Below are 11,736 nucleotides of genomic sequence, written 5' to 3'. Positions count from 1 at the left end.
ATCGGTGATAACACTCCCGCCACAAAGCAAACGTCGCCGAGTCCCCTCGGTTAGAAGATCTCGAGGATTCGGAAGACGAGGGGAAGAAGAAGACAGTACCACCGGCCAAGGTGGTGCCCGATGGGCTCAGCCGTTCCCAAAAGCGCAGGGTTCAGCGATTGCGCGGCCTAGAGGAAGCCGAAAGGTTATACTTGCATACACTGAGGAAGGCACGACCTGATCTGGCTGCGAAAGTTCAGCGAACCCTGGATGAAGAGGGTCATCCACGGAAAATGTAGTGGCGCCCCAAGCAAAGGAAAGCCGATGATGAAACATCGGCTGGCACAAACATGGTGCTCGTCCTTCCGACGAAGCTTAGTGCTCCACGATTACACGATGCACTCGAGGTGGACGACAGCAAGCGCACCAACATGATAAAGTCGGAGATTGGGCTGGTTTTATCCACCGGCCCGACCGAGTAGCAAGAACAAACCAATGAGCAAGTATGGCGAGGCTGATCCTTGTGATCGGCCCCAAAAGTTTATGGAGGAACATTACAAAACCTTCATCGAGCAAGCAACGTGGAGGCCGATTCCAAGCAATCGGCCAAAATTATCCTCACCATCTATTCTGCCGGGTTCGAGCATTTAATCCAACAGGGGATACTCGAAGAGCCGATACCATCAATTCTCTTGACAGAATCGGCTCGGGGGCACCTAGGTAGATGAAACACGAGGATATGCAGTAGGAATGTCTTGCAAGTGCCCAGCAGCCCAAGATATTCTTTGATGATGGGTATTGAGGTATGGGGGCCGATACATAAATCGGCCGTAAAAAATTCAAATTTTTTTAAGCACAGCCGATGCAGCAGACATCGACTTAAGGATAGAAATCAAAGCCTTTCCTGTAATGATCTGTGCATCCTCGCTGATGTTCTCGCCTTGATTAAGGCTCGGGGGGCAGCTAATTTGGTGGATGCTCTATTTTTCGGGAGCCGATTGGAGATGCATCGGCCGACCCCGTATCGCGGCCTTCTCCGAAAATACCGAGTCCGCTTGCGAGGAAGACTGCTAAGGCTACGAGAGGGGAGTTGGAAAGGGAGGTCTGTCGTCTTTTACGGGGTTTGGACCGTCTTGTTGCTACAAAAAGGGAGGAAGATTGGATTCTCAAAAATGGCCGATGAACAGATCATCGGCTATAGATTTGCGGAGTATCAAATCACGGTCGAATTTGAGAAGTGCTTGACCGACGGTCTAATCGATATCTGAGCCCGGCTTCATGGGCGTCTAGAAGAGGAGGGGTCCGATACGTTGCCGTCGGCCTTGGTGAGACGCAGTCTGGAGGATTGAAATTGAACTAATTGAAAGATAAATCGGGAGAACAATTTTCATTAGTTCAATGGAGCAGCTTTACAAGGAAGAGCCGATGGCTCTCAAAAAGAGGGATCTGGTGCCTAGTACACTGCTACTACTAGTCCTACTCTACTAGTCGTCGCTGTCCTCATCATCGCCGGTCGTCGATGTCGTCGGCGCTGCTTCCCGGGAAGCTCCTCGTCGGCTGTCGCCCCAGCCTTTGGTCGGAGCTTCGTCTTCCTCGTCATCCTCATCATCCTCGCTGTCCGCCCAAGAGCGGAAGCATTTCGTCGGCGGGTACCCAGCGGAAGAGGAGGAATCATCTTCCTCCTCCTCCTCTTCTCCTTCTTCGTCATCATCTTCGTCCTCGCTGTCCGCCCACATGCGGGAGCGCTTCTTCGGCGGGAGCTTGGCGGAGGGGGAGGCCTTGGCCTTCGCTACTTCTCCTTCTTTCTTCTCCTTGTCGGAGTAGATGGGGTTCGCCCCGGAGTGAAGGTCGTCCTCATTCTTGCTCTTCGGCGAGGATTGGAGGGGGAGGCCTGAGGGAGAAGAGGAAGAGGAGGACATTGCTACAGGAGGAGAGGGTTTTTTGGTGCCGACCGCTAGAACAGAGGGAGGGGATGAAGAGGACTGATCAATCGGCACGGTTAAATAATGGGGAGCCTAGTGGAGATTTAATGCCATTGCAGTTTCCAAGGAAGTGATGCTAAAGCTATCGAATTTTACATGGAGTTGGGAAGACAAAGTGTAATGATGAAGGATGTTCATACAGGTTACGCTTCTGCCATGACATGACCCGACGAAAGAAAGCATAATGATTTTGGAAATGACATTTCCAAAACCGGGGGGCATGTGTTATCACCGGAATTTGACCGAGTCGAGGTGGGCCGCGATCAAGATGGACTTGAAGATTTATATATAGAAGAAATACGTGAATCGGCCTTACATGCAAAGTTTGGGCTAGTTTGCCCTTGTATCTGTAACATATTAGATTACGTATTGGTTAGGAGTTAGAGTTTTACCCGTGCACGGTTAGGTGCATGCCCGAATTAGAAAGTCCCTTGGACTATAAATATGTATCTAGGGTTTATGAAATAAACAACAACCAACGTTCAACACAAACAAATCTCGGCGCATCGCCAACTCCTTCGTCTCGAGGGTTTCTCCGGTAAGCACCATGTCGCCTAGATCGCATCTTGCGATCTAGGCGAGCACAAGCCTATCTCGTTGTTCATGCGTTGCTCGTGCTTGAAGCCTTTTTGATGGCGAGCAACATAGTTATCTTAGATGTGTTAGGGTTAGCATTGTTCTTCGTATCATATGTCGTCGTAGTGCAACCCTTATACATCTAGCCGCCCTACACCTATCTTAGGTGTAGGGACGGCACCCCGCTTGATCATAGTTTAGTAGATCCGATCCGTTACGGTTGCTCCTTGTTCTGCAAGGATTAGTTTAACATCCGCAATAGTTAGGCCTTAGCGGCGTGTAGGGTGGAGTTTGCTAGCCCTAGACAGGATGTTCCGGGGATCAACCTCGTGTTGGTTTTTAGGCCCTATCTAGGATCGGCTTACGGTCACCGTACGCGAGCGCGAGGCCCAATCGTGAGTAGGATGATCCGATTATGCGGTGAAAACCCTAAATCGTCGTAGATCGCGTTAACTTTATCTTAATCAAGCAGGACCACCATATATTCGGACACCTTGTACGAATCATGGGTGGATCGGCTCTTTGAGCCGATTCACAGGATAACCCGAGAGCCGATCGAGGCTCGTATTTAATGTTTACGTGTATGCCATGCGAGAAAACTAAGCGAGGCATCATCCAACACCTTCCCGACCGGGTATAGGTCGGGTGGCACGCCCTTGCGATAGCATCGGACGTGTGACCGGGAGGCTTTGCGGGCCGTCGCTCCGAGGGATCGGGGCCGCGCCATGACCCTAGTTGTTCCCGGCTCTACTGTGTTGCCAGTCGCTGCCCGCCGGTGGGTTTCTGACCGCAACACCTTCGCGATGAGTAACATGATGAAGGGTTTAGTGAAGGCTAAGCTATTCAAGCAATGGAACAAAATGAAAGATCGATCAACCGCCGACATGAACGAAGGTGAAAAGCGCAAACATGCGAAGGCCATGAAGATGGTGGAAAAAGAGCTTTGTCTGGACGATGATGACGACGAGGAGGAGGAGCAGGAAGAAGAGGAAGACGATTAGAATTTTTATTTATTATGTAATTTTTAATATTTATTATGCAGTTTTATTAATTATTATGTAATCGGTAACATTTTAAGTTAAATAAAATAATTTCCTTGCATTATTTTTAATGTCTAAAATAAATCGAGTGAAATAACTTAATGTTGAAAAGAAATGATGATGTGGAGGAGAGAGAAGTGAGAGTGGGGACTATAGCCCATGCATTGTCACCGTGGGGTGAGAGTGGGGTGAGAGTGAGAGAAAAAGCTGACGTGGCGGGTGAGAGTGGGGTGGTGCATTGGCACCAGCCTAAGCGCACGAACGAGCAGACCTCCCTCCGCGTCGATTAAATCCGACCGGAGGGAGTAAGTACTAGTGTAGTATGGTATGGGTCCACGGCGGGCGGCTTGAGTTGGCGACACGTTCGTAGCGGCAGTACATGTAGTACGGGCAGTGCACGGGACCGGACCGGCACGGCACATGGCGGCATGGCCATTTTATTTCCCCTTTAATTTTTCTCAGCTACTACTTACTGTACCGCCTTTTTTTTACAGTGTGAAAAAGGGAACAAAAACCACGAGCAGGCGCGAGACCCGAGGCCGGAAACGACGACGCCTGCCTGGCCCCACCCACGCCACCTCCCCTCCAGCTCGAGACTGACTGACGCTTCTACCCTACCGCGTCGTCCTTAACCACCGCGCGCCTGGATCGTGAATTCCTCCTCTTCCTTCCTCCGAGAGGGCTGTTTCGTCCAGCAACAGTAGCCTTCCCTTCCGCAGCAAAATTAATTTCAAAACCCGTCCAAAACGGCTGTTTCTCCCACCCACCTCCGCTCCGCTCCGCTCCACTCCACTCCCCCCACCGCCACCGCCTCCGCCTCCGCCTCGCCGCCGGCCACCCCGACCTAGGGTTCCCAGCCAGCCAGGCAACCGCCCGCTCCCCGCCCCGCCGATTCCGTCCCGCATTCCCTCCCTAACCTTCCAGATTCGCGCGCGCGCGCGCAGGGGATTCTTCCAGGCGGGGGCCCAGGAACCCGCCCGCGATGGCGGCGCCGGGGGGCCGCAGGCCGGACTTCCCCTCCTCCTCGCCGGGGCAGGTGCCGGGGCCCTCCCCCTCCTCTGCTGCCGGCGGCAGGAGGCTGCTGCGGACCCAGACGGTGGGCAACATGGGGGAGTCCATCTTCGACAGCGAGGTGGTCCCCTCCTCGCTCGTCGAGATCGCGCCCATCCTCCGCGTCGCCAACGAGGTCGAGGCGGGGAACCCGCGCGTAGCATACCTCTGTAAGCCCCTCTCTGCTCTGCTCTGCTCTCTCTCCAACCCAACCCAATCTCATCTCCTGCTCCAGGCCGCTTCTACGCCTTCGAGAAGGCGCACCGCCTCGACCCGACCTCCAGCGGCCGCGGGGTGCGCCAGTTCAAGACGGCGCTGCTGCAGAGGCTCGAGCGGGAGAACGACCCAACGCTCAAGGGGAGGGTGCACCAGAGCGACGCCAGAGAGATGCAGAGGTTCTACAGAGAGTACTACAAAAAGTACATACAGGCGCTGCAGAACGCGGCAGACAAGACGGACCGGTACCTCACCACTCATTCTCTTCCTCTTCCTCTTCTCTCACTCGCTTCTAGACTGCCACTTGATTGCTCCTTCCTCGATCACCCAGCGCCCTGCTCACCAAAGCGTACCAGACCGCAGCTGTACTCTTCGAGGTCTTGAAAGCAGTCAACGTCTCGCAATCTGTTGAAGTCGATCAGGCGGTAAGTAGTACTAGTAATAATTCATTCATTCATTCATTTGTCTCTCTCTCGTTTTTGCTTTCCTTGATGATTCTGTTTCTCATCTCGGCTGCCGCGCAGATCCTCGACACGCACAACAAAATCGAGGAGAAGAAGAAGCTCTACGTTCCCTACAACATCCTGCCACTTGATCCTGAAAGCACCGATCAAGCCATTATGCAATATCCAGAGGTGTGTTCCCTTCCTTCCATCTCCAGCCTCCATGCAGCAAACCGTCAAAACCTCGCTCCATTCTCTCTTGACCCACCTACTAATTTCTAGATTCAAGCCGCGGTTTACGCCCTTCGGAATACTAGGGGCCTGCCATGGCCATGGCCCAAGGACAAGGACAATGAAAACAACCCTCACGACAAGAAGAAGAAGAAGCCCGACGACGAGAAGAAGACTGATAAAGATCTCCTTGACTGGCTTCAGGCCATGTTTGGATTCCAGGTAAGTGTGTGTGCCCACTTGTCACACTGCATCTTCATGTCCCTAAAAACATACATCATCTCATTTCAACGCTCTCTTTGCAGAAAGATAATGTATCCAACCAAAGGGAACATCTCATACTGTTACTAGCAAACGTACACATAAGGCAGATACCCAAGCCTGAACAGCAGTCCAAGGTTCTTATTTCTCCTTTTTTTTTTTTAATCTTTGCTTTAAGAGGAACTGGGTGTTGTTTGTTTCCGTCTTTCTTCATGTGCCTACAAGTAATGTGATGATGAATTCATGTGCTCTTTTCTTGTTTTTTTTTTTTTACAGTTGGATGACAGGGCTCTGGATGCTGTAATGAAGAAGCTATTTAAGAGTTATAAGATGTGGTGCAAGTACCTCGGCCGCAAAAGCAGTTTATGGTAGGTTCAATCAAGTCTAACAATTGAAAAATGCCTAGGACCACTTGGACCGATTTTCCAAAGCTGTGATTTATGTCTTTTACCGTTCATTTCCTACAGTTTGCTGAAACAGAATCAAATTTGCCTTTTAGTTATGGCCTTACTTATGTCACACTTGCTGCACATATTAAATCTCTTGATAAGTTACCGTTTGTCTTAACTCCTGGATGAATTGATGTGTAGGTTGCCAACTATCCAACAGGAAGTCCAACAGCGAAAGCTTCTCTATATGGGTCTCTACCTTTTAATTTGGGGTGAGGCGGCTAACTTGAGGTTCATGCCAGAGTGTCTATGCTACATCTATCATCATGTAAGATCAACTTTTGTTTCGCAGATTACACTCACTGTGATATTTTTTTCCTTATCTGTTGTTTGCCTATTAACGCTTCGTACTTAGTACCTTAGCAATTGGTTTAAGAACTTGATGTTGAGTACTACAATCGGAAGATCAATTCTATGAGGAATCTATTCGATCCCCCTGGTGGATCGTTTGGAATTTTTTTTAATGAGGAATCTCATTTACCCTAACATAGCCACCATTAGCTTAGGCGTGTTTTAAGCTTGCAGTGACCATTCTTGGTAGCAATGACCAATGGATGACAAAAAACGTGCAGCAAAGAGTTAGTAATTTGGCTGCACAAGTTATAATGTGCTGTAGGAACAAAGAATTCACAAATATAATAGCTGTTACCCACTTTACGAAGTAACTAACTGGACCGAATTTCGATTTTCTGTTGTCAGCAGATGTTTCATCCCAGTTTTTGCTGTACGTTGTATTTCGATTCCCTCTCACCCTGCTTGTATCCCATGAATTAGGACACGAGTTCTGGAATTTGAAGCGGGTTCTTGATGACCTTTTTTTTTTTGTTAGAATGGGAACTAGAATGAGGGTTTATGAATCTGTTCCTAACCAGCTTATCCTTGCAAACCAATGAAGTTGATTATATGTACAATAGGTTCTGTTAAGCTAGAACACTAATTCAAATTTGATCTAAAGGATCCAAGCAGGTTGTAGCCTAAGGCATTTAATATTCATTTTCTCCATTTTCATGCCAAAAATGTCATATTTTGTTGTTGTTATGAGACAACATACTGTATTCGTATACTATATTTATTGATCATCCCACAAGCAAACCAAATTCATATTCATGCGAGTGGAGAAAAATGTAGTTTATAAAAAGGCTCATTAGGGGATGGTTTTGTGTTAGTACGAAGCTTAGTGTTTAAGTTGTAATTTCTGGTGGCATCATGTTTATTGGTAACAATGCTGTTTCTGATCTTAATATAGATGGCTTTTGAACTCTATGGTATGTTGGCTGGAAACGTAAGCCCAATGACGGGTGAAAATGTTAAACCAGCTTATGGCGGTGACGATGAGGCCTTCTTGATGAAAGTTGTGACTCCAATATACAGAGTTATAGAGGAGGTATAGTTGTATGTTTTTATTCGGACTGTTTATTTTTCCCCATATCAATCCGGACTGTTAACTCGCCTCTGAAATTCTACAGGAGGCTCTCAGGAGCAAGACAATGAAATCTAAACACTCACACTGGAGGAACTACGATGATCTCAACGAGTACTTTTGGTAAGCAGCAACCGAATACGACTGTTGCCTTTAGTATATTGTGCCACATATTTTGACAGAAGGCATGGAATTATTCTTGTGTTGCTTTCAGGAAAAATGATTGTTTCCGTCTTGGATGGCCCATGAGAGCTGATGCAGATTTTTTCAAAACTCCCAAATTTGCTTATCCTAATCGCCTGAATGGAGTAAGTTTCTTGACAGTATTCAATATCCTTACACTTTCTTTCTTGGCAGATACATTAAAAGTTGCCTGAGATATAATATTACAATTTGCGTGTGCTTTTATTCTTCATGAATTGAACATGGTAATAAGATTATGTGATCACATGCTGCATGTAACGACATGTTTGTTTTTTGTTGTAGATTTGATCTGTTTGTTTTCCACGTCTATGCTTTTTCTATTACTATAAGTTGTTAAGCCCATAGTAAATATACATGGACATGTGACTTGTATTGTTTCCTTCAGCAAAATCCAAGAAAAAGAAAGACTTGCCTGGAGTTCCAATTCTCATGGTACTTGTTTCTTTTGTCGTAATGCAGGAGGAAAGATCTGCTGGCAGTGTCCATTGGATGGGAAAGATTAATTTTGTTGAGATCCGTTCATTCTGGCACATATTCCGTAGTTTTGATAGAATGTGGATCTTCTTAATTTTATCCTTGCAGGTTCGTTGCTCCCACACATTCTTTCACTCGAGATTCACATACTTATGATCTTATGTTTTAATGCAGGCCATGATTATTATTGCATGGAATGGTGGCACACCAAGTGATATCTTTGACGTTGGAGTGTTCAAGCAGGTTTTGAGCATTTTTATAACTGCTGCTGTTTTGAAGTTGGGTCAAGGTATTTGACTGAATTCCCTTACAGATCAGTATTAAGCAGAGACACTGCTGTGCCAATCTAACTAGCAATATCTTCTTTCTTTAGCCTTGCTCATGATAATGCATTAAATACTTCACGAGTCCTACCCTTATACCTTATGTCTCTAATTTTTGTCAAATGGACAACAGCAGGAGTGAGGCCTACTGAAAATATGTGTAAAAGAAAACAAAAGTGTGTCCTAGGTTTGGTTTTGCCAGCAGCCTAACGATAATGAATTTAACAGCATGAAACCGAGGGATGTATTTATTAACCACATTTCCCTCTGTTCCAAATTTGGATGTATCTAGACATATTTTGTGAATAGATACATCTGAATCTGCAACAAGAATTATGAACCGGAGGGAGTATGTACTAACTTCAGTAAATACAAACCAATGCAGCAACCCTGGACATTGTATTCGGCTGGAAAGCAAGAAGAAGCATGTCATTTGCAAGAAAGCTGCGATATGTCTTGAAGTTAGTATCAGCTGCTGCATGGGTTGTGATTTTACCTGTGACTTATGCATATTCCGGGGGAAGTCCTTCGGGTCTCGCAAGAATAATAAAAGGTTGGCTTGGCAATGGTCAGAATCAGCCTTCATTGTATATTTTGGCTGTTCTTATATACTTGGCGCCAAACATGCTTGTGGCCATGCTATTTATTTTCCCATTTATCAGAAGGTCTCTTGAGAGTTCAAATCTTAAGGTTGTAACTTTCATGATGTGGTGGTCCCAGGTAATTTCCCGTCTATTGTTTTGTGCCGTAAATTACATGGCCGTGTTTGTTGATACATTTATACAAATATATCTGCAGCCTCGGTTATTTGTTGGCAGAGGAATGCATGAAGGCGCATTCTCCCTCCTGAAGTATGTGAAAAGTAGAAATACAGATACTCAATTAACTCATCTTTATTCTTAGTTTCCGTGTTATGCGTTTTCTAACCACTGTCCACTAAGCACTGGTGTACTGACAGGTATACCATGTTCTGGATTATCCTTTTAGCAATGAAATTGACAGTGAGCTTCTATATTGAGGTACCTAATCATTTCCTCCGAAAATCTAGAAAGTTATGTGCATTCTAAGGGGATGTTTGATTCCTGGCCACAATTTGCCAAGCCAAAGTTTGGCAGTTTGGTATGTGTTTGGTTGTTGCCACACTTTATAATCCTTATGGTCCACCTGTCATAGAGTACAATTTTTGCCAACTTTTGCCCAAGGTTCAAAAAAGCGCTGAGCGCTAAGCGAGCGGTGAGGCTCCGCCTAGAGGAACTACTGCTAAGCGTTCAGGGTAAAAGCGTACGGACAGGAGCAGGGAAGGCAATCTAGACATACAATAAACCATAATATGTTGTAATTTAAGCAGTACCGGCAGCACCGACCCATCAGCACCTGGATCGACATCCATTATACAGTACCTACAAACAAGATTGCAAGATTATCTTAGCACTAGCAGCAGCTAACAACCAACTTAAGCAGTACCAACAGTCAACTAATCAGCAAATTCGGTACATCTAATCTAACTTGATTAGCCCAGCAGCTGAGAAGCAACAGCACAGTAGGCAGCAGCATATCAATAGAGCAACCTAAGCAGTACACGCATGACCAACATACAGCACGCAGTAGCAGATCAAGCATCGAGGCATCCGTCCAGCTGTCCAGGCCAATAGTCGAATACTAGCACTGGCACAGAGACACACTAGTCTAGAAAACAAGAAAAGAAAGGGGATAGGGAAATACGGACCTGATGTGCGCGGCAGGCGGTGGCAGCCATCGAGGTCGAGGTCGAGCTCGATCTGGGGGCCTGGGGCTCTGGGCGCCGGGTCGGAGAGGGGATGAAGGGGGGTGCTTGGAGGAGAGGAATCGACGTCCTGGTGGCCTGGAGCAAGAGGCGGATGGCGGCGGAGGAGGTCCTTCCCGGCGGTGGACGAGGAGCTGCGCCGCCTCTCTTCTCTCCCCTATATGGACGGGGGGAATGGTTGATTGGGGTGCCAGGCAACCCCAATTGCGACGTTTCCTCCCACCTATCCCCAAAATTTCCGGATTCCCGCCGGCGAGCATAGACGCTCGAGCTCTGCTTTTCTTTCGCCTTCCATCGCTTCTGCGCGCTGAAGCGCACGCTCAGTGCTTAATCGGGCCGCTTTTTCCGTTCCTCGCTTAATGTTACGCTTAGGCCTGAAACAGAGCGATACCCTTCCGCTACGCTCGCTTTCACGCTTAAGCACGACAAAGCGTACGCTTTTTTGAACGTTGCTTTTGCCACACTTTGTGGCTCCCAATTTCATATCCACGCTTGCCAAACTTAGGCTTGGCAAAGTGTGGATAGGAACCAAACAGGCCCTAAATGTGGCCTCACCGCCACACTACTCTTTGTTTCCTTAGTTACATTAAATTTACATACAACAGCCATTTCTTGCTCTTGGATGTATTAAATGTTAAAACCTAAATGAGCATCAGCAAACATGTCTGGAATTCCCAAAAGGTTACTGGATGGTATGTATTATTGTTGGAGATCCAGTAGCTTTTCTCTTGGGATTCAATTAGGACCAAGCCTTCTTAGCACTGAGCTTCCTCTAGTACTGTCTATTCATTCTCTAACTTGCTGGTTGCAGATCAAGCCTCTGGTACAGCCAACAAAAGATATAATGAGAGAACCGATCCGGACATTCCAGTGGCATGAGTTTTTCCCTAATGGTATTTCTGATAGAGCTTGCTATGTTTCTTTTCCTTTTTGAAACATTTCCTGAAATTGTGTTCTTATTATTTTCGGTTTGCAGGAAATAACAATATTGGTGTTGTCATCGCACTTTGGGCTCCAATAATTCTTGTATGTATCAATCCTGTTTTCTGTCAAAAAATGCTTTTTTTAACAAATATGCTAAGTTTTGTTAGTTGCACTGTCCAGGTCTATTTCATGGACACCCAGATTTGGTACGCAGTTTTCTCTACATTGGTTGGAGGTATCTATGGGGCTTGTCGTCGACTTGGCGAGGTTAGTAAAATATTTCAGAATTACACATCATTATTTCATTATTTGACAGATTTCATTGCTCTGTCTGCTTTGGATTCTGAATTGATTTTCTTGTCCTATTATGTTGCGCTGCAC

At 46.7% G+C, this 11,736-nt stretch overlaps 1 protein-coding gene across 1 annotated transcript in view; it reads left to right on the top strand.

Annotated features, from left to right (window-relative positions):
• Positions 1-4,559: 4,559 nt before the first annotated feature.
• Positions 4,560-11,736, top strand: part of LOC124665478 (callose synthase 3-like) — a 15,542-nt gene continuing 8,365 nt past the window's right edge. Inside the window, exons 1-19 of the mRNA XM_047202889.1 lie at positions 4,560-4,797; positions 4,863-5,088; positions 5,175-5,268; positions 5,368-5,478; positions 5,569-5,739; positions 5,823-5,915; positions 6,055-6,146; positions 6,369-6,495; positions 7,474-7,611; positions 7,694-7,770; positions 7,862-7,955; positions 8,311-8,433; positions 8,500-8,614; positions 9,034-9,368; positions 9,447-9,499; positions 9,607-9,667; positions 11,243-11,324; positions 11,408-11,457; positions 11,536-11,626. Of these exons, the coding sequence (XP_047058845.1) occupies positions 4,560-4,797; positions 4,863-5,088; positions 5,175-5,268; positions 5,368-5,478; positions 5,569-5,739; positions 5,823-5,915; positions 6,055-6,146; positions 6,369-6,495; positions 7,474-7,611; positions 7,694-7,770; positions 7,862-7,955; positions 8,311-8,433; positions 8,500-8,614; positions 9,034-9,368; positions 9,447-9,499; positions 9,607-9,667; positions 11,243-11,324; positions 11,408-11,457; positions 11,536-11,626 (2,371 nt within the window). The remainder of the gene's footprint in view (positions 4,798-4,862; positions 5,089-5,174; positions 5,269-5,367; positions 5,479-5,568; positions 5,740-5,822; positions 5,916-6,054; positions 6,147-6,368; positions 6,496-7,473; positions 7,612-7,693; positions 7,771-7,861; positions 7,956-8,310; positions 8,434-8,499; positions 8,615-9,033; positions 9,369-9,446; positions 9,500-9,606; positions 9,668-11,242; positions 11,325-11,407; positions 11,458-11,535; positions 11,627-11,736) is intronic.

Source organism: Lolium rigidum, chromosome 1 (genome assembly GCF_022539505.1).
Source record: "Lolium rigidum isolate FL_2022 chromosome 1, APGP_CSIRO_Lrig_0.1, whole genome shotgun sequence".
NCBI classification, from domain to species: domain Eukaryota; kingdom Viridiplantae; phylum Streptophyta; class Magnoliopsida; order Poales; family Poaceae; genus Lolium; species Lolium rigidum.
The sequence above is the reverse complement of the archived record's forward strand: the minus strand, read 5'-3'. Positions and strand labels throughout refer to the sequence as shown.